Genomic DNA, 22,004 nt, shown 5'->3' with positions numbered 1-22,004 from the left:
TCCTTCTCGTTCTGAGGTTGGATTTGTAACCCAGTTCAGTCTGCTCCTCCTTCAGGCAGCCTCGGTCACTCCAGTCTTCCAGACTCACAGAAGGCTGTTCCTCCCTCCAGGATGCTTCTAGACCCTAGATCCTACAGCACCGTGTTCGTCAGCCCTCCCGGGTACAGACTCACTCCTCCTTCACTCACCTGTAGAAGGCCAGCTGGAGAGCCACCTGGATGAAGGCATCGGGGCTGCATTTCTGCTTCTTAATGAATGTTTTCCCGTAGTTGTCAAACTTATAGACAATGAAGTCAAGGTTCTTTACTATTCTGAGAAAGGAAAAGAAAAGACGTTTTCATTGCATGCAAAACAGTATGCATGCACCATGGGGCTTCCCTGGGCTTCTTGAGCCTGGTCTGTGTCCTAGCATTCTGGAAGGTGAGGACTTAGTCCCTGCCCTCCAGGAATGCACTGAAGTGTCAGAGACATACCTTGACCTATGAAAGTGTCAGAAGACACACCATGCCAGGACTACTATGACCCAAGGTGAGCTCAGCTGAGCAGGGTGTCGACTCTACTCTGGAGAGTGGGTGGGGAGGTGGGCCTGGCTGTGTTAGTGAGGCGGGGACTCACTATGTCACAGGTGACATGCCCAGGATTTTGTAATTCACTGTCAGAGTAACAGGAACATTTTCCAAGTCTGCACTGAGACTCTTGAGCACTGGCTGGCACCCATATTGAATAAGCTGCTCCTCCATCAGGAGTCTGGGGTCCGGACTGACTGCCCACTGGAGCAGTGTCTGGCAAGGTCTATGCGCCTCCCCACTGGAGAGCACATAGCCTGAGTGGGCACCCGAGCCCACATGCACAGCTTCCGTCAGGACTCCATGCTCCCTGCCTGCCTCTCCTTGAAGTATTCCTCCTGCTCACAGCAGATCAGCTCTTGGTGGGGCCGGGTGCTGGGAACACAGGGGAACTTGGAGGAGACCCAGTTCCCACGAGTACTCACCCCTTAGACCCACCTGTTGACAGACTCCTGGGACAGACTGAGCTCACTATCACCACGGCCACCTGGAAACCTCTCCCCCAAGCTGTGCCCACTTGGGCCTCACTCCCTTGTATGGGCCCCCCTTGTATGGGCCCCTCAGGACCCCCAGGGAGAAACCTCCTGCTTCCCCATGCATGGGCCTCTCCTGGCTCTCTTCAGCCTCTGGAGGGTGGAGCTGGGGGCTTTGGGGAACGTGGGGTCTGCTCAGGTCCCTGGAAGTGAGTGGACTCCTTCACCCACTGAGGACTCAGCAGCCCACCAGCTCACTGCCCTGGCCCCTGACTTAGCTCCAGAAAACCCCTGCAAAGCTGAAATGTGAGCACCACTTTATAGAACACCTGAGGCCCCTCCATGCCCACCGAAGCCAGGCGCCCTCTCCGGCAGCTCCCAGTGGAGAGGTCCTTCCCACTCTTCAGCTTCCCAGCCTGGTCACACTCTGTCCTGCTCACATGTGCCCTTCCCACAGCCTCCTTGGGGGCGTCCCCATACCCTCTGCACAGAACTCTCCAGCGGCTCCTTACCATTGGCAGGGCAGGCTCTAGGCCCATAACAGAAGGACAGTGACACTCGTCACAGTGCGGCCCAACTGCCTTTTTGTGGCCCAGCTCTGGCCATTCTCTCACTTGCTGGTCTCCAAACCAGCCTTCATCATTATGAACCTGTACAAGCTTGAAGAAGCTGCCTTTCTGCCTCTTCCCCATCTGCTTGCACCATGAACTCCTATCCATCCTTCAAGGCCCATCTCTGCAAGGCCCTCCCTCACAGTCCTGACAGAGTTCAGCTTCTATATTTTTGTGGGTTCAGGTCAGCATGGCTGTTTCTTCTTTTGGCATTAATCTTACTGTATCACACGTTTTGGCCTGGGATTCTACTTATTCCACTCCAATATGAAGTGCAGGTCCCATGGTACTTAACTTTCTGTGTTCTCAGAGACTTACCACAGGCCTGGTGCACACTAGAGCTCTGCATATGTTTGATGAATGAATGAGCAAACCAGTGAATGAATGCATTGATGTTTGCTTACTGAATGGGAGAATCAACAGCTACAGTGCGGACATGGTTGCCAGGATGCGGCTGCCACCACTGCTCCCTGCTGCCCCAGGCCTTCCTCCCTGGGTCCCGTTAGGGCCTGAATGGCCCCCTCCCCTTGGGGAAAAAGACTGCCTTGCCAAGTTGCAGTGTAAATTCAAGCAAATTGAAATAGCTTGAATTCAAATGACCTATTCAAACCAGTTGTTTTTTACTCCCCCGAAAACAGGGGATGATCTCCCGGCCTTGACTCTGCTCAGTCAGGTGAAACTGAAAAAAAAAAAAAAAAAAAAATAGCCCTGCGTTTGCATTTTATGGAAATGATGGATATTTCAGCAAGGTTATTTCCCCAGAGTTTTATCTCTCCTTTAGTTTGACTACATTTCCATGAAGGATGGGGAAGAGGTGGAGCCCAAGGGGAGGCAGAGGAGCCGGGGTCTTTGGAAACTTCCAGGGAGCCTTGGGAGCAAGTGGGCATGGGCAGGGTGGTCCCTAGGTGACCCCTCGAAGGAGACTTCGGTTGTCCTTACCGTTGAAGGTTTTCTGCCGAGGAGGCTAAGTGGCCTTGAATTTCCGGGGAACATTTCCACCGCAGCCTCCGGGGGGCGGGGAGCTCGCTGACAGAGTCTGCTCGGATCAACTTCCTGCTGCTCTGTGTCCTGCGGGCACAGAGGCAACCTCCTGAGGCTCTGCGGCCAGAGAGCTGTGAGAAGCATCGCTTCTTTGCTCTCTGCAATCCTCTTAGATGTCAGTGTTTGTGGCCACGGAGTTTCAGGGGATACGAGCTGCCCCTGAACCACTGTGCAGATGAATAAACTGAGGCCTCCACCAAAATCATTAAGTGGCAGGGCCGGGGTTCCATCCAGTTTCACCTGACTCCAAAACCCCTTATTTCTCTTCATTGTTTTCCTATTAGACCAGAAGACTTGGAGAGAAATTTAAGAGCAAGCTGTGTTGTTCTCTTCTACAAGGTTTGTGCCTACTAGGCTTGGTTTAGATTTCAGTGACCCTAGAGTTTCGTGGAAGAAATGGAAGACTTGGATGCAGGGAGAAGATTCTAGGAGAGAATGGGTAAAATTGGGAATGGAGTAAGGAACACCGTGTGTTTACGGCACAGAGGAGCCCTGCTGGGAAGCTAAGGAGGGACCCAGCCTTGGGATTTGGAAACAGTGAGGCTCAGAGAACTCCCTGTGTGCTGGGACAGCTGTGGGCCTGGCCCTGACTCAGGATAAGCAATAGGTGTCGATGTAGGCTTCCCCTCTCTCAACGCAGAGGTTCCTGAGAATTCCTTGCCACACTTCTCCTTGACTGCCGTAAATCTCCTGCCTCCTATCCATGGCCCATGAAGTACATGATGTCTCATTCAAAGCTGGGTTTCAAATTCATTGTGTGTGTGTGTGTGTGTGTGTGTGTGTGTGTGTAGTACACAATTTTTTTCAAATTCATCTTTTGCTAAGACACTTTCCAGACTGACACAGCCCCCAGCGACCACCCACATTTTTTTCGGCCCAGCATGGCATCCCTGGGCTCCAGACTCACATGTGCTTGAGCAGATGCTCAGTGCACTGCACCAGGACGATGCCATCGAATGGGGAGTGTTCACACACCACACCACAGGTGCCGTCTCGGCCCACCACAAACTGCAACAAGAAACAGGGAGTGGGCGACCATGGGAGAGAGTCAGCATTGCAAGGCAGCCCCTGGGCCCCAAGTCAGGCCACTGGCTTCTCAGGGCTCCTCTCCTCCAGGGACACCAGAGCACATTATTTCCTGAAGAGAACACTGCACATGATTGCAGTGGCCTGAGAATATGAGAATCCAAGACTGCTCTGCACTCACGACCTCTTTCCCATAAAGGCTCTGGGCAGTGAAGGTGGAGCCCCAAGTTCCCTGACTGAGCTCATCCCACATCTGCGCAGCTGCCCTTGGGGGATGGGCAAGGCCCTTCAGCCCTGTTTCCCGTCATAGCTCGCATCACAGGCACCATCCTGCAGTGCTTTATGTGACTATTTGTCTGATGGACCCTGTTTGTTTTGACCTCCATTGATTTTGTTCCCAGGATCTACACCAGTGTCCACCCCATCGTATGTGGTCAATAATTGTGTGGAATGAGTGACAATGAAAATTAACAGTCTGTTTTGGATGGTAAGCAGATTCCTAGGGAGAAATAAAATATCCCTTGACAGTAGTGAAGGAAGGATGAGGAAGTAAAGAAGGTGCAAAGAAAGGATGAAGAAGTGAAGGAAAGATGAAGTGAAGGAAAGAGATATGGAAGATGCTCCACGAGTTGCCGCCTGGGCTTTGAGTCAGAGACCCACATGAAGTTTTGCAGCCATGAGAGCCTAAATGAGACACTTCAACTCTCTGGACTTCGGTTTACTGTCCTTGAAAACAGACCCAGTAAGGCCCAGCTCATGGATTGAGAAGTGGATTGGAGAGGAGGTGTATGAAGGATCCATAGGAGCTGTAGAGATTACTTACGACTTTTTTTTTGTGACTTTACAAAGACTCTATTTAGCTGACTTGAGAAAGGAACATACCTAGTACACAAAAATAGTGGGAGAAAATAATGAGAAGGACAAAATTTGGTTCTTTTTTGTTTTTTTTTTTTTTTAAGCATCGTTATCTGTGAGAGCTTTATTTTTAAGTATTGGTAGGTGAAATTATTTGCTTTAACGTGATTCAGCAGTAAATAAATAATAAATAATCTGGAGGAAACAAATGAACCAAGGTTGGCAATATGTACATGCTGCTTTTGAATATGCTTGAAAATGTCCATGATAAAAGTTAAAATATCCAGAGCTTTTGCTGTCTTTATCAAAATACTCTCCTCTAGAAGTCCTGTGGCTTCCTTTCCATAGGGAGAAGCAGCAAGATGAAGGATTAAATGCAGAGAATGTGACTTCTTGTCATTATTATTTTTTTTATAATGAGGAAGTTAATTGTCTCTCTCTTCCAACAGCACACACTCATTTTGACTTGTTTACCTATGTAGATAATTTAGTTTCATAGTTTTATAATTAAATTTTACAATAGAAAACTTATATCAGGAAATATTTTAAACATCTAACAGAAAATTTAGGATTTTTAAGTTTTAGAAATTTATTTTTAAGTTTTATGTTCTGTCACGTTTCTTTCTTTTTTTTTTTTTCATTTTATTTAAAGTGTAATGCAAATAAAGCAGGCTGCCTAGTAGCCCATCACACCCAAGAGATACTCATTCTTTATCCCTAAATGAACAAAACAAGCAACCTTTGGAGTTTTACTAAAGTCTCTACCAGGGCACCATACCATTCCACATGTCCCGAGCTGCCTCTCTCCTGGTCTCCTCCCAATCTCTTGCCTTGTGTACCAGATGCCTGGATCTTTACTCCCATTCTACAAAGAAACTCACTTCCAGAGCTTCTCCCCAAACTCACCCCTTGCAGACCCTCCCCTCCCACCCCCAGTGTCCTCTGCCTTGCTGTCCTGAGACCAGCTCTCCATCATCTTGAATTCGGGTCCATGCAGCCCTGCTGGCTTCTCCGGCTTGCTTGATAATCTGTCCTGCTGACAAAAAGAACCTGGAGGTCAGCATAGACTAACCCATGAGAGGCGGTGGGGAGGGCTGTGCCCACCCCATTAGTACTTATCTGTGCCTGTCACTAAAAGGAAGGAAGGAAAGAAGGAAGGAAAGCAGTGTCTTTTAAAAACTGCTACCAAGGCTGAGCTCCAGATTCTGTGCATGTATTATATCGGTTCACCCCCACAGCTGCTCTGTGAAAGATGATAAGCCATTAGCACCACTGTGGAGGCTAAAACAGCTGGCCCAGCAGCCGGAGAGCGTATCAGAAATAACGGAACCAGTATGCAAACCAATAAAAAGGAAAACCTGCAGAATGTAGGGACAGAGAGAAAGGAAAACGAGATGTTGTCTAGATATGCTTATCAATGTGAGCTTTGCTAACCCAAAGTAGAGAGATGTTTTGTTTTTGCCTGCTGTTTTATACTATATGGCACATAGTATAAAAGTGTAGTGACTTTAAAATAAACAAGACTAGGTTCAGGATTGGCATGTTGGGGGAATAAAAGGAAGATGGCAGAATGGGAATGAATGATTTGACTTTGACTTCATCCCGTCTGCATGGGTATTTTTCTCTAGGCCAAAATAAATTTCTTGCTTCTAGGCTGACGTCATGTAAATGAACATATATGAGTTATTTTATCTCATCTTATGATCTTTCTTCCATGGAGATGCTGGGCTGTTCTACTTCTCAGGGATTAAAGGAGGTATGTTGAAATCGCCAGGCCATGGGGGTGGACATCCAAAAAGCTGACAGCTCTGGGCATCAGAAATTATTCTTTCAGAATGCATTACGGATTTGTTCAGTGGGGCTGTTGTACTCTCCTACTCCTGGCATGCCTCCACCTCACAGGTGTGATGGGTGATGGGAAATGGGCCTCAGGTGTGGCCCAGACCTTCCTGGCACAGGCAGCAGGAAAGTTAGGGAGTTTGAGTTGGGTTCAGCCACTGGTTCCTGAGAAGAGTTCTGGCTGGTCCAGAGATTGACATCAACAGCACATCTCAGACCCCTCCAGCAATCCTGACCCTTCAGACCCAGCCTCTCAGGCAGCAGAAGCCAGTGAGTGTGCCTGCCAGATAGATGCAAGCACATGCGGGCCAGGGCACCGGGCTGTGCCCTCTTGCCTGCTCACTCTCTTGCTGGGGGCATGGCTGTGCTCTTGCAGGGCCACCTGGACGGCTTACCTGCAAGGACTTGTCGTACCAGCGATTGGCCCCGTTCTTGCTGTACCCTCCGCCGTGAAGGAGCTGAAGTGCCCTGTGGGTGTCGCTGAGCTCCACGCCTTCTGGCGCATCCAGACACACAAGGCAGATGCAGCGCTCAATCATGTCCAGCGAGTCCCGGTTGGTGGAGTCTGCAGGGGAGGCAGGCACAGCCCTAGCACCTGTCCCACTCCAGGCCAGGCTTCCCCCCTCAGAGCCCCACACAGGACAGGGCAGCCCCAACTTCTGGGATCACACCAAGACCCAGGTCTTGAGTGGCCCTGACCCCCCAACCCTGCCCCACTGTGGGTGGGCAGTGAAGTCAGCCAGAGTGTCCTGAGCCTCTGTCCTACCCCAGGATCCCAGCTTATTCGCATGGTCCCTGCAGGAACCCTGCCCTCCAGCTGTGACCAGCTCTCCCCCAGATGTGTGGGCTATTGGTCCTGCATGCCAAGATGAAGTGGGATGCTTAGACCCTCAAGTCAGCCCACATCAGTGGAGGGGCCCCTAATCTCCCACCCAACAGCACCCTCCACTCGGGCTCCTGTGAGCCACATCTGTGTGTAGGCATGCTTGTTTGTGCTGAACTATGACTTTCAGACATCTAAACTGCAATTTCAAAATTGTTGTTGCAATTTTAAAATTAGGCAATTTCACATTAAAACCTGAAGGAAGTGTATTGCTCACCTCCCTGCCCTCAAGCGGTTGGTTCAGAGGCAGAGCTGCAGACAGAAGGGCCAGGCTGCTCCCAACCTGCATGTGGATGAGCTCATAGGAACAGTGTTGGACTAATGGATCCAAAGGAGCTCCAAGCCTGGCCCACAGCTGGCTTTTGTGTTAGCCTGTACCAATTCCCAGGCTCCTCTAGACATTCTCCTACAGGAAGCAGATTTCAAAAGGGAATACCCCTCCCTGGTGGCACTGGAAGAGTACAGACAAGGATGGCTCTTCAGGAGCGGGAGTCAGGCACAGAGGACGTGACTTCACCAAGGACACACACATTCCTCCCAGAGAGCACCAGAAGCTGCCCTCCCTGGCAGCTTCCTCCACGGGGCAGAGGGAGGTTCACCAAGCCCACCTGGCAGGACCTGTTGGGGCCAGGCCTGCTCCCACTGCTTGTTCCCGTTTCTTCCAAACAGGAGTCCATTGTGCTGATGATGTTCTCTCCACTGCTCGGTACTAGGTGTGGGAGTGCACAGCCTGCCTCTTGGTTTCAAGTTCACCAAAAGTTAAAAAATCCACCCAAAGTTTAACATATTGGTTTAAAATTCCAAGGAGTCACTTCAAGACCCAATGGTGAGGACTGCATATCACCAGGAGAGCCTGACCTTGGGGCTGGATGCTGGGACAGAATGAGGCAGTAGGGGTGAGAGTGCTCTGTGTGTGGGAAGATGGGGTGCATGGCATTTGCAGGCAAAGGTGCATTACATGGTAGAGACTCCTAGTTGCACACTACATGTCCTTTCCTTGCTTGCAGAACCCCTGGTTTTTAGCTTGGTACATGGATAACCAACTAGAGCTATACTTCCCAGCCTCCCTTACAGCTAGGGGTAACCAGGTGTCTAAATTCTACGAGCAAGATCTCAAAAAACTACACAACAGCTTCCGGGGAACCTCTTCAAAGATAACTAGCATGTGCTCTTTGTCCTGCTTCCCACCTTCCTCCATCCTGCTGCCTGGATTGCAGATATGATGGTGGGAGCTCTCGCCTGCGTTTTGCCTTCCTCGGGTGTATGGACAGCTCCGCTTCCCAGGGTGGTAAGTCAATCTTTAAGACCAACCCCTAGGTCTTCTCAATGCCTGCTGGGTACACAGAAGCTAACTGCACTGGTCTTTGCTCTGCCCAGGTGAATTCTCCAAGTTCACCAGGAGTGTCCAGAGATGCCTTTGTCTGAAAGGAGTCTCCAGGCCCCATGCATCCCCTTTCTCTCACTTTTTACAAATTCTGGGGAACAAGATGTCTCCCACAGCAGACCTTCCACTCTGGGAAGCCAGCCTAGCCTTGGGATATCCTCTCTTCCTTCCTGTCGAGGATGAGGCTTTGGGAACCCGGTGCTTTCAGAACCCCTCCTGGTCCCTATATGGGCAGGATGCCTCCTCACTCTCTGCATGGCCTCTTGGACTTCCCTGCCTCAGTCTGATCAGCATCAAGGATCTGGCCATGCCCTGAGGATCTAAGCACAAATAAGAGCCAGCCCAGGCCCTGGGGAAACTCCCCTTCTTGTAAGCTCCTTAAGCGGGTGCAGTCACCACATTACTCTCTCAGAACCTAAAACTGCTACTGCCCACAAGGGAGAATCCAAATTTCTAAACACGGCACCCCGGGCTCCATGGCTTACCTCTGCTGTCCCTCAAGGCCACCTCCTTCCCTCCCCAGATCCCTGCATGGACCTCACAGACAACCTCCTGCCCCTCCCTGATCCTGTGCACATCCTATCTCCTCCTCATCATGCAGGCTGTGCCCAGGACAAGGCCCTTCTTCTCCTCCTCTGCCGATGAAAGCCCTCCCTGAGCTCCCTCATCCTCTGGCAGTGCCAGCCCTGCCCTGGAGGACTCCTGACACACAGAGCATGTGGCCTCCACAGCTTACTCAGTGCAGATGTGGAACCTGCACTCTTGTGAAGCTGGCCTTATATAGCACCTGAGCCCAGAGGTGCCCCCCAACCCCTTCCCACCATTCCCTGCTGCACAGCACATGACCCCACTGCCATTCCCAGACCACCATGCTTTGGACAGTCAGCACTTGCAGCCTCTGGACCCCTGGTCTGGTCCCCTTCCCCATATCAGCACTCACCAAGGGTGGAGCCTGGTCCCTCTGCACAAGGCAAGCACAGTCCATGCTGGGTAATGGACTTTAGTGTGCTTCCCTTGGCCTGGCCCAGGTAGGGTTGGGATCTGTGGACCCAGTTCAGAGAGGGGGCCTGGAGGTGCCCAGCTGGTTATTGGGAAAGGGAAAGCCCATGTCATTATGAAGGGCAAAAACCAACTACTTTGAGGCTTTGAGCTTCATGGGTTGATGGGGGAGTGGGGGTAGGGTGAGGCTGGGACAAGGTAGGGCTTCTTCCTCTCTGCAAGGCTCCCTGCTCTGCCCTTCTCCCCTCCTTAGGCATCCCTGCAGATGGCCATGGTGCTCAGCCCTGCACTATGGGCTGGGCTAGGGGTCCCTGCAGGCTCCTAGGCTAGCCAGTGCCTTCAGAGCCCTGGGGAGGCCTTGGTCAGGTCTGGGTCAGGTTCAGATCAGCAAAGAAGAAAGGAGAGGCATGCCAGGTGTATAATAGTGCAGGGTGGTAGGTGGGGGATGGGACAGTGGTTTGAATGGCTGGGGAACAGATCCCCGGGCTTGTAAGCAGAGCTTGTGAGTGATCAGCTTGACCTCCATCTTATGGGTGAAGGCATGCAGGATTTAGGTGGGGCTGGAAGAACATAATGATGTGATGTTATTAGTTAACCTTTGTTGAGCACCTACTATGTGCCAGGTATCAATCTAAACATGCATATTGATGCATATGAGATAGGTATCATTGTCATGCTTCATTTATTGGTCAGGAGCAGAGAAACCAAATATCTTGACCTTAGGCCATTTATAAGGTTTCTCTTGTAAACAGGGATGATAATAATCACCCACTAAGTGGAGGGAACTGGATTTGATCTCAGGCATCCAACCCCAATGCTCAGGTTCATCAACAAGGACTATGAATGCCCAGCTCTGTCATGTGACTTCAGCCAGCAACAACAGGGAGTACTGAAGGATTGTGGAAGAGCTCAGTCTGGTCAGAGCAGAGTCTAGGATACCTGGCAGCTTGGGAGGCCAGCCAAGCCGGGGCCATGGACAGCTTGAATGCTGCACACTTCATCCCTGTTGGTCATACCTCAGGTGAACTCTGAGAGCCCTGGCTTGGTAGCTGCCTTCACCAAGGGCTCCTTAAAAATAGCCCCAAAGCCAGTGCGGAGTGGGCAGACTGCAGCTCCTGAGGCAGCCCACAGCATGCCTGCTCAGCCAGGTGGCTGGGAGCAGGTCTTGATGCAGGCTCGAGGCAGGAGGGTGGAGGCCTGGCACACTCCTTTTCAACTGGGCAATGCAAGGAAAGAATGGCTCCCTGGGCATCACTGCCCTCGTCACCTCCAGGCAGGAGAGGCGGATTGTGAGGAAGCACTGAGGCCTTGCCATCACGTGCATGCTCTGCAGGTCCCAGGAGCCCAGCGCTGCCCAACAGGAACCAGGTCCTGGCTCATTAGACAGGGTGAAATGGGAGCAGGACAGCAGAGAGGGAAGCCAGGTGGCCTTGCAAATGAACTCCCTGCATATAAGTAGCTGATCAGTCAAATGCTGACAAGTTTATCGTGTAAGGCAGAAAATGAACACTACACCCAAGCTCATCCACCATGACTGTGGCCCAAATGTAATGGAAACACGGGACAGCGGGCTGAAGGCACACGGCAGGAGCCATTTGTCTTGTGGCATCCTCATCGAGCACATCGAGGCTCCTTTAAAGTGGTGAATCAATCTTCCTCAGGGAGCCCTGCTTAACAGTGAGAGATGGAGATTGAGTAATAGGAGGAGCTCGCTCTGACACCCACGCCCAAGGAGGGAGTTGACAGCTTTGGTAGTGTGGAAATTCCAGAGGCCAGGAGGCCTTGGGGAGCCCTGAGGCTAGCGTTAGAGGTTGGAAGCTTATAGGCTGAGACTCTGGTGAGCACAGGTAAAACAGCACCTGGTACCTCTGTGCAGGGCTGCAAGACTCAGGTGCAGTTCTTTAATGCGCACTACTGTGCAGAAGTACCCCCAGACATACACCACCCTCTCTGGGACACTCGCCTTTGCTTGCTGTGATCTATTCCCTGAGGAGTTAGCACAAGTCAGATTTCTATGCCATGCCCATCCTCCTTCTCACAGTCTAGGAGATGGATGAACTGGGCTCTTTCTCAGGGGCTTAGACCTTCTTAACCTTTCCCAATCCCATCTGAGCGTCTTTCCTCCCCAGATGAAGGAGTACGTTCTTCTTTTGGGAGGTAAATCTGCCATCGCACATCTCATATTCTTCCCGACTCTGTGGCCTAGGGGGTGATCTTTATGCTGTCAGTCCTCAGAGACTGTGAGAATTCAGACAGAATTATTTCTTACTCTTGCAAAACAGAACTGCTTTGACTTGAGTTACATCAGGCCCCTTTCAAGAGCTCTGGATGGAGGGTCTTCCGATTCCAGGAACATACACTTTTCCCCATTCTTCCCGCTAAAAACTTGGACATTTTATTTCAAACTAAAGTAAGAAGACTCTAAGATGGAGAGAAGAAGGCAGACCAGCCAGAGACCTCAGAACCCAAGGAACATCATAGCAGCAGATTCTCTGGGTATTACAGACTGAATTTTGTCCCCTGAAAAGTCATATGTTGAAGCTTCAGCTCTCAGTGTAATTCTGTTTGGAGGGAGGGCCTTCACAGAGATAATTAAAGTTAAATAAGATCTTAATCTAATAGAACTGGTGTCCTCATAAAAAGAGAAAGAGATACCAACCATGTGTACACAGAGAGAAGGCCATGTGAGGACACAGTGAGAAGGTGGTTTGTAGATGCCTACCCTGTGACACCTTCATCTTGGACTTCCAGCCTCCAAAACTGTGAGAAATACATGTCTGTTGTTTAAACCACCACTCTGTGGTATTGTTATGCCAGCTGTACAGACTAATACACTGTGGGGTTTTGTTTGTTTTCTTTTGTTTTTTACCTAAAATATCCAACTTGCAGTTGAAGAACCCAGCAACGTAAAAACACAAGTGGGTATAGTTAAAAACAAGCAATCAACAAAAGCCTGCTCTCTCTAGTCAAAGGATCAGAACAGCAAGACATAAAACTTTTAGGTAATAACCGTTCTACTTCAGCCAAACACCATAGAGAAAAACTGTGTCATCCCTCCCTCCCCCAGCACCCTCACCAGCAAAGGCCAAGTGGAGAGCGCAGATGTCTACCATCACCAGTCAGTAATGAGGCATCTCAACTTCTGGGGGTATCAGAGAAGGCACGGTCTCAGATGGAAGTTGGCACTTCCATCTCCATTGGGCAATAACCAGCCCTCCCTCCTTTTCCCCACACAGCTTTAATAGAGACCATGTAGGGAGCTTGAACTCCCACCCCCCAACCCTGCAGTAATAAGGAGCCCCCTCCCCCAGGGTGTCAACAGAGACCCAGTGAGGAGCCTGTGCTTCCACCTCCACCTGGTTATAACCTCCCCCATTCTCTTGCTGGACCAGTGTCAGAGGAAGCCAGCTAAAACATGCTTAAATTAGATCCCAAGTCTCATAACACAGTATATCCAAGTTTCAACAGAAAACCACTCATTCTACCAAGAACTAGGAAAATCTCAGTTTGAACATGGGAGGTGGAGGCTGCACTGAGCACGCCACTGCACTCCAGCCTGGGCAACAGAATGAGACTCCATCTCAAATAAATAAATAAGTAAATAAATAAATAAATGAAGATTAAAAGAAAAATAAATAAAAAGCAGTTATCATAAAAAAGCCTCAACAAGCAATTTTAACACATTTGAAACAAATGAAAAAAATAAAAGAAAAAGGAAATCTCCACAAAGAAACAGAAATTCTCAGCAAGAAAATAGAAGATATAAGAAGAACCAAATAGAAATGTTAGGACTGAATAATAGAATAACCAATATAAAAAGCACAGTGGATGGACTCAGCAGTAGAACCTAGGGCGCAGAGAAAAGAATCAGTGAACCTGAAGACAGAACAACAGTGATTAGACTAGGGGAGAAGAAACAGAGTAAGCGCCTTTGAGACAAGAGATGATGTTTATGTCACCAAATTTCCAGGAGAGGAGAAAGGGCAGAGCAGAAAGGACTCAGAGAAATAATGGCTAACACATCCCCAAATTTGGCAAAGGACACACATCTAAAGATTCAGGAAGATAAGTTAACCCCAAACACGATTAATTCAAAGAAATATACACCAAAACATATCATAGTCAAACTTTTGAAAACTAAAGACGAAGGAAAAATCTTGAAAGCAGCAAGAGAGAAATGATTATATATATACACACACACGCACATATATATGTGTGTGTATTACATATACATATACACACATATATACACACACATCCATATATGTGTATACACACACACACACACACACACATATACTATAGGAGAAAACAACTAGGACAACAGCAGATTTTTTTTTTCTTATCAGAAACCATGAAGATCAGAAGGACTTGCCGTAATATTTTGTAAGCACTGAAAAAAAAAGAACTATCAATCCAGAATTCTATAAGAAAAAATATCCTTCAGAAATGAAGAGGGGGAAATCAAAACATTTTCATATGAAGAAAACTAAGAGAATTTATGCCAAGCAGACATATCCTGAAAGAATGGCTAAAGAAAATAGGTTTATTTGTTTTTGTTTTTGTTTTTTTGCGATGGAGTCTCTCTCTGTCGCCCAAGCTGGAGGGTGCAGTGGCCCAATCTCGGCTCACTGCAACCTCCACCTCCCAGGTTCAAGCAATTCTCTGCCTCAGCCTCCTGAGTAGCTGGGATTACAAGTGCCCACCACCACACCAGGCTAATTTTTGTATTATTAGTAGAGACAGGGTTTGTCTCTACTTGGCCAGGCTGGTCTTGAGCTCCTGACCTCATGATCCACCCACTTCAGCCTCCCAAAGTGCTGGGATTACAGGCGTGAGTCACCGCAGCTGGCCCCTAAGAAAGTTTTTTTTTAAAGAAAGGAAATGATAAAAAGAGAAACACTGGAACATCAAGAAGAAAGAAAGAACAATAGAAAGGGTAAATATCTGAGTAAATAAATTCATTTTCATTCTCCTTTCGAGTCTTCTAAACTATGTTTCAGTGTTGAAGCAAAAATCATAAAATTGCCTGATGTGGTTCTAAATGTATATAGAGATAATATTTAAGACAAGTGTATTATAAACAAAGGAGAATAAAAAGTGGTAAGCTTTCTACACTTCACTAGAACTGGTAACATATCAACACTAATAGACTGTGATAAGTTATGTATATACAAGGTAATACCTATAGAAACTGTTAGAAAAAGCTATACAAACAGATAATACTAAAAATGTTACAGGTAAATCAAAATTGAATTCTAAAAAATATTCATGTGACCCCCAGGAAGGCAAGAAAAAGAGAACAATAATTGGAAAACAAAAACTAAAATGTCAGAGTTAAGCCCTAACACATTGATAATTATGTAAAGTGTAAATGTTCTAAATACACCAATTAGAAGACAGAGATTGATGGAATATATTATAAAACATTACCCCAGCTATATGCTGTCTACAAGAAATGCACATCAAATATAATGATATAGGTTGGTTATAAGTAAAAGGAAGGAAAAACATATAGCATGCAAACATTAATCAAAAGAAAGCAGAAATGGTTATCTTAACTTCAGGTTAAGTACACTTGAGCAAAGAAAATTTACCAGAGACATAGAAGGGCATTATATAAAAGTAAAGGATAAATCCTCCAAGAAGACATGGCAACCCTAAATGCATCTGTACCAAGCATACTATAAAATATGTTAAACAAACTCTAACAGAACTGAAAGGAGAAATAGACAAATCCACAATTGTACTTAGAGACTGTAACACTGCTCTCAACAATTGTTAGAACAACTAGACAGAAATTCAGCAAGGACGTACAAGAAATCAACAATATCATCAATCATTCTCTTCAAATACCCATGGAGCATATGCCAAGATAGACTATATCCAGGGCCATAAAACAACCCTCAACAAATTGAAAAGAATTAAAGTCATTCAAAATGTGTCATCTGACCACAGTGGAATCAAAGTAGAAATCAGTAACAGAAAAATAACGTCAAAAGTTCCAAACATTTGAAAACTAAACAACATGCTTCTAAACAATTAACGGGTCAAAGAGGGAGTCTGTATTAGTCTGTTTTCACACTGCTATAAAGAACTACCTGAGACTGGTAATTTATGAATACAAAGGTTTAATTTACTCACAGTTTTTCACGGCTGGGGAGGCATCAGGAAACTTACAATCATGGCAGAACGAGAAAGGGAAGCAAGGACCTTTTTTCCATGGCAGCAGGAGAGACAGAGAACAAGGAGGGAACTGCCAAGCACTTTTAAACCATCAGATCTCCTGGGAACTCACTCACTGTCATGAGAACAGCATGGGGAAAACCGCTTCCATGATCCAATCACCTCTCACCGGGTCCCTGCCTTGACATGTGGGGATTACAATTCGAGATGAGATTTGGGTGGAGATTTAGAGCCAAACCATATCAGAGTTTTAAGGGAAATTTTAAAAAACACACTGAAATGAATGAAAACTAAAATACACCAAATGAAAATTTGTGAGATACAGCTAAAGTATTGATGAGAGGAAAATTTATAGCATTAAATGCTTACATCAGAAAAGTCTCAAATCAATAATTTCTTACCTGAAGAACCTAGAAAGAGAAGAGCAGAAAAAAACCCAAAGCAAGCAAGATGAGGGAAATAATAAAGAGCAGAAATCAATACAACTGAAAACAGGAAAAAAATCAACAAAAAAAGGTAGTTATTTTAAAAGGCCAATCAAATTTATAGAGAGAGTGACAAAAAAAAAAAAAAAGAGAGAGAGAGAGAAAGACACAACCACCAATATCAGGAATGAAACAGGATATCACTACAGATCCTGCAGACATCTAAAGTATAATAAGAGGATACTATGAACAATTCTATACACATAAATCTGACAACTTACATGAAATCCCTTGAAAAGTATAAGCTACCACAATGCATTGAATATTATGATTATTTGAATAGCCCTATAATTATTAACCCATTTATGCTGGAGGTTGCAAATTTTTTTGTGAAAAATCAGACCTTGGTGATGACCTTAAGCAGTGGGATATAAATAACTCCCACAAGCTTAGCGTTCTAATAATGGAACACTAGGCATAAATGAGTTAAGGATATTGAATTAGCAACATTAAAATTCCCCAAAAAGAAATCTCCAGGCCCAAGTAATTTCACTGATGAATTCTACCAAACATTTAAGGAAGAATTGATACCACATTTATACAATCTCTTTCAAAAAATATAATTATGAGGAGGGAACATTTCCCAATTTATTTTCTGAACCTGGTATTCTGATACCAAAAGAAGATAAATACAGTACAACAAACAAACAAAAAACCAAACCAACTATAGACTAGTGGCCCTCACAAATATAGATGCAGAAAATACTGAACTACATATTAGCAAGTAGAATTAAGCAATGTATGAAAAGAATTATACACCATGACCAACTGGGGCTCATTTCAGGGATTCAAGGCTGGTTCAATATCTGAAAATCAGTCAATGTAATCCACCACATTAACAGACTAAAGAAAAAAATAACATGATTATATTAACTGATATAGTAAAAACATTTGACAAAATTCAACATCCATTCATGATAAAATCTCTTATTGAACTAGTACCAGAAGGGAACTTCCTTGACTTAATAAGGAACATCTACAGAAAGCTTATGGCTAACATCATATTTAAAGGTGAAAGACTATAACTGAGTTTTGTACGTTAATCTTTTATATTGCAACCTTGCTGAATTCATTTATTCTAGGCATTTTTGGGGTTGTAGATTTGCTACTATTTTCTACATACATAATCATGTCATGAAAATAGGGATCATTTTATTTTTTTTCTTTCTGATCAGTATCCCTTTTATTCCCTTTTCTTGCCTTAATGCACTGACCAGAACTCCAGTACTGTGTTAAATAGAGTAGTAAGAGTAGGTATCCTCTTATGCCTGATCTTGGGGGAAAGCATTCAGTCTTTCACCTTTAAATAAGATGTTAGCTATAAGCTTTTTGTAGATGTTCTGTATCATTCCTGATCTTAGGGGGAAAGCATTCAGTCTTTCACCTTATTCCTGATCTTAGGGGGAAAGAATTCAGTCTTTCACCTTTAAATAAGATGTTAGCTATAAGCTTTTTGTAGATGTTCCGTATCAGGTCGAGGAAGTTCCCTTCTGGTCCTAGTTCTCTAAGAGATTTTATCATGAATGGATGCTGAATTTTGCCAAATGCTTTTACTGTATTGATTAATCATGTTATTTTTTTCTTTAGTCTGTTAATGTGGTGGATTACATTGTCTTCACACCTATCAAAATGATTAAAATAAAAAATAGTGACAACACCAAATGCTGGTGAAGATGCATAGAAACTGAGTTATACATATGTTGCTGACAGGAATGGAAAATGGTACAGTCACTCTGGAAAACATTTTAGCAGTTTCTTAAAAAACTAAACATACAACTATGGTATGACCTAGAAATTTCATTCCTGGGCATTTTTTTCCAGTAAGTGAAAACATAGGTTCACACAAAAACCTGTACACAAATGTTCACAGTAGCTTTATTTTTAATAGCTCGAAACTGGAAACAACCCAGATGTCCTTTGATAGGTAAATCATGAAAGAAACTGTGATACCTAGCAACCATGGAATATCACTCAGCAATAAAAAGGAAAACTGTTGATATATGCAACAATTTGGATAAATCTCCATCCAGAGAATTATGCTGTTTGAGAAAAGCCAGTCCCTGCATCATACATGCTATATGATTTCGTGTATATAATATTCCGGAAGCAATAAAATTATTGAAATAGAGAACAGATTTGTGGTTGCCCAGGAGTTAAGAAGGGGGTGAGGTGCTTGTGGTTATAAAAGAGCAGCATGAGGATCCTGGTGGTGATGGAATGTTCCATATCTTGACTGTATCAATGTCAGTATCCTGGTTGTGATATTGTACTATAGTTTTGGAAAATGCTACCATTGGGGGAAGATGGGTATATGTGAGATCTCTGTATTACTTCTTACAACTGGATGCTAATCTACAGTTATCCCAAAATAAGTATAATTTATTTTATTTTATTTTATTTTATTTTGAGGCAGAGTCTTACTCTGTCACCCAGGCTAGAGTGCAGTGGCACGATCTCGGCTCACTGCAAACTCCGCCTCCTGGGTTCAAGCAATTCTCCTGCCTCAGCCTCCTGAGTAGCTAGGATTACAGGCACCCACTACCACGCCTGGCTAATTTTTGTATTTTTTAGTAGAGATGGGGTTTCACCATCTTGGCCAGGCTGGTCTTGAACTCCTGACCTCATGATCCACCCACCTCGGCCTCCCAAAGGGCTGGGATTACAGGCGTGAACCATCATGCCCGGCCAAGTATAATTTAATTAAAAAAAAAGAACTTAAGAAACAAGAAGTGCTCTTTCTTCTGGGTTCTAACCACTCTTCCCACAAAGGCAGAGGATATAAAGAGCTGTAATGCTTCCAGAACTGGGAGAAAGGATGGTGGGGGAGAAAGGCAGGAAACAAAAAAAAACCCTCCTCCTAGCTGTCTTGTACCCCAAACATTACTGTGCTGCACATAAAATGGAAAACGAGGGCCAGAGAGATGGTGGCCAGGGAGAAGGTAAAGATAGAGGAGCCCAGTGTGTGTGCACACAGAGAGTGGTCCATGGACGGCCCAGGAAAAGCAAAATGCACCGCAGAGTTCATAGGGATTAGGATTCCATGCAAAGAGCAAAGCAGCCTGAGGGCCCATGGGCCCCTGCCTCTGACCACAAGGACAATACTCATGTTCAAGTTCACCAGATTTTTCCAGAGGGCTTGTGGGCATTGGGCAAAGCATCCCCAGGGTGATCCCCAAATCTAATAAGAGCTACCACTTAGCCAACACCCTCTGTGTGCCAGGTGCCAGGCCATCTGCTTTACAGCCCATCCCCTTGGTCCTGCCCACAGGGCAGACTGCTATCTTCATATAGACTGGGAAGCCCAGGCCCCAGGCCCCAGGAGACAGCAGCCATGGTAAGTCAAATGCAGGCCTCTTGCCCTGGACCACTTGCCCTTCCTGCCTGGATGCTCTTGTCCCCAAAGGCCTTCATTCTTCTACTGATGGAGGGAGGCATTGGCCCAGCCCCTTCCCAGAGCAAGAAAATCACATTCAGTCTCGAGAGCTCGGGAGGTATTTCTGGGCCAATTAAATCAGAGAGGCTGTTAGTGCTAATGTGTAATTGGTTTTAAAATCAGCAGACATGCCTAGCTTTGGATGATAATATGTAAATAGCAAAATGCCCCCATCCTGAATGGTTCTTGTAAACCATGACCATGGCCTTCTGCAGCTGTAGCCGCCTTCTGTCAGTTCCCTCCTTGCAAGCAGTGGCTCAACTCTAATTGACTGTCGGGGATAAATATTTACGGGACTGTGTAAACGAAGAGCATCTGCCTCTGAGGTCTGGTCGCAGGCTCTTCATAGCAGCACCCGGGAAATCTAGCGGGCTGGGGGGCTCTCCAAGCAGCCATCCTTTTCCTACAAATTGACAAGTGCTGTAGTCTCCCAGACTAGGGGCCGAATGTCTAATTAAATTTCCAGACCAGGATAAAGGGTTGGCTCCTCCTGGGTTCAGGAAGGCCACAGCTTCGAGGCGGTGGGGAGGGAGGTCCTAATAGGGTGTGTAGACTCCCTCTGAGGCCCCAAGCCTGTCTTCAGAATCCCACCCAGCCTCCTTGGCACTGCAGATCTCAGGCTGTCTAGGCAGACGCTCCCTTCCAGTGTCAGACACTGCTTCCCCACCAGCCACCCCAAGGAAGACAGACGCAGCCTCTTCCTTGGTTCAGTGGGAATGAAATCCCACCTCACAGGTGTAATTTAAGACAGAAGGTGCCAAGGACAGAGCAAGCACAGAGGGGGACCTGGATGCACTGCTAGTATCCGAGTAAGCAGGTCCCAGGCTGGGCTGCACATGAAAACACCAGAGTGCTATAAAAATAGACTCCTTGGCCTCACTCTGTCCCTCTGGAAAATCACTGGGGCCCGGGAATCTGTTTTATTTTGTTTTATTAAGGAATGCTCTAGACAATCCCGATGTCATCATCCAACCCCAGTCTGCAATCAGAGCTGAGTCACCCTGGCCTCAGCACACCTGGCTTTAGCCCCAAGTTCCTCTGTGGACGTGGCCTCCCAGCCCCTCAGGACTCTGTCTGAATTGCTGCTTTGGTTTAGCCTGTGTATCCTGGTGCTTTGGGCCCCCAAGAGGCTGAGAGGAGCTCAGCTTGGCCAAGGCCTCCTGCCAGCAAGTGCTTCCCTGGACTCTGTGCCCATGGGCACTGTCCCTGTACCCAGGCTCCAGGAAGTGGGGGCAGGATCTTAGGGCTTCAGCTGAGAGGGTTGGGAGCTATGCTCCCCTAAAATAGACCAACCCATTCCATGGAGTTAATTAGGATACTACTGTGGGTCAGAAAGCATCTAAGCCCCAACAGCGACAGCTGGGCAACCACCCTGGGGGCTCCCTGGCTCCCCCATCACCCCACTCCCCAGGCCATGTGTCCCCTAAGTGCACGCGGTCCTCACACCTCTCCTTTCCTCCTTCTAGAGCCCTTTGTGACTGTCTCAAACAGGCCATTCCCCTGCATGGCTAAACTCTTCTGTAGGTGTCCCGCCCAACTTTACCTCAACTGCAGTGTGACACTTACCGAGGGGCTGCTCCCCCGGGGTGCCCACTCCCCTGCCACCCTCTCAAGCATGCTATTGTTTTCCTTCACACTCATGCACCCCAGGGCCAGGTGGGGTAGACAGTTTCCTTCTCCCAGTTGCTGCTTCTAAACAGCTCCCCCTCCCTCATCCCACATTGCTTTGGAGCTGGAGCTGCTAGGCTTCTACCCCCCATCACCATCATCCCCCTTGTTTCTGTGCTGCACCAATCTCTTCCTAGGTCCCCATCATGAATGTCTGGGCTCTCAGTTCACCTGCTTCCCCCATACTACTGGAATCATCGTTACCGTAACATGAGCATTCATGTGGACACCCAGACTCCATCCTCTCCCAACTCCACCACCTCCACACCTTTGACAGTTTCACCCCTGCACCCATAGCCAATATCACATCTGGGAACTTCTCCCTACCAGGAGCCCACCACCTCTAAAGTCTCAGTTCCACGCATCTCACACTCTGACCATATTCCTGACTTTCTAGTTCACATCCTCTGATACCCACTGAACACATCTCATGTCACTGAGACAGCCAAACCCCTTGGCCCTGCTACGCTCTCACCATCTGTCATCTACCCTGTCTGTCACCTCATTCCTCTTATGGGCCGAATTGTGTCGTTCCAAAATTCCTGTGCTGAAGTC

General features: G+C 46.8%; 1 protein-coding gene across 2 annotated transcripts in view; it reads right to left on the bottom strand.

The window, feature by feature from the left end:
- The window catches only part of CHAT (choline O-acetyltransferase), a 57,623-nt gene that overhangs the window by 13,257 nt on the left and 22,362 nt on the right, over positions 1–22,004 (bottom strand). For both annotated transcript variants that reach the window (XM_011950368.1, XM_011950367.1), the window contains exons 8-11: positions 6,807–6,976; positions 3,599–3,699; positions 2,590–2,718; positions 189–311 (exon numbers count right to left, since the gene is read on the bottom strand). In XM_011950368.1, coding sequence (XP_011805758.1) covers positions 189–311; positions 2,590–2,718; positions 3,599–3,699; positions 6,807–6,976 — 523 coding nt within the window. The remainder of the gene's footprint in view (positions 1–188; positions 312–2,589; positions 2,719–3,598; positions 3,700–6,806; positions 6,977–22,004) is intronic.

This window comes from Colobus angolensis, unplaced genomic scaffold (genome assembly GCF_000951035.1).
Source record: "Colobus angolensis palliatus isolate OR3802 unplaced genomic scaffold, Cang.pa_1.0 Scaffold306, whole genome shotgun sequence".
NCBI classification, from domain to species: domain Eukaryota; kingdom Metazoa; phylum Chordata; class Mammalia; order Primates; family Cercopithecidae; genus Colobus; species Colobus angolensis.
The sequence above is the reverse complement of the archived record's forward strand: the minus strand, read 5'-3'. Positions and strand labels throughout refer to the sequence as shown.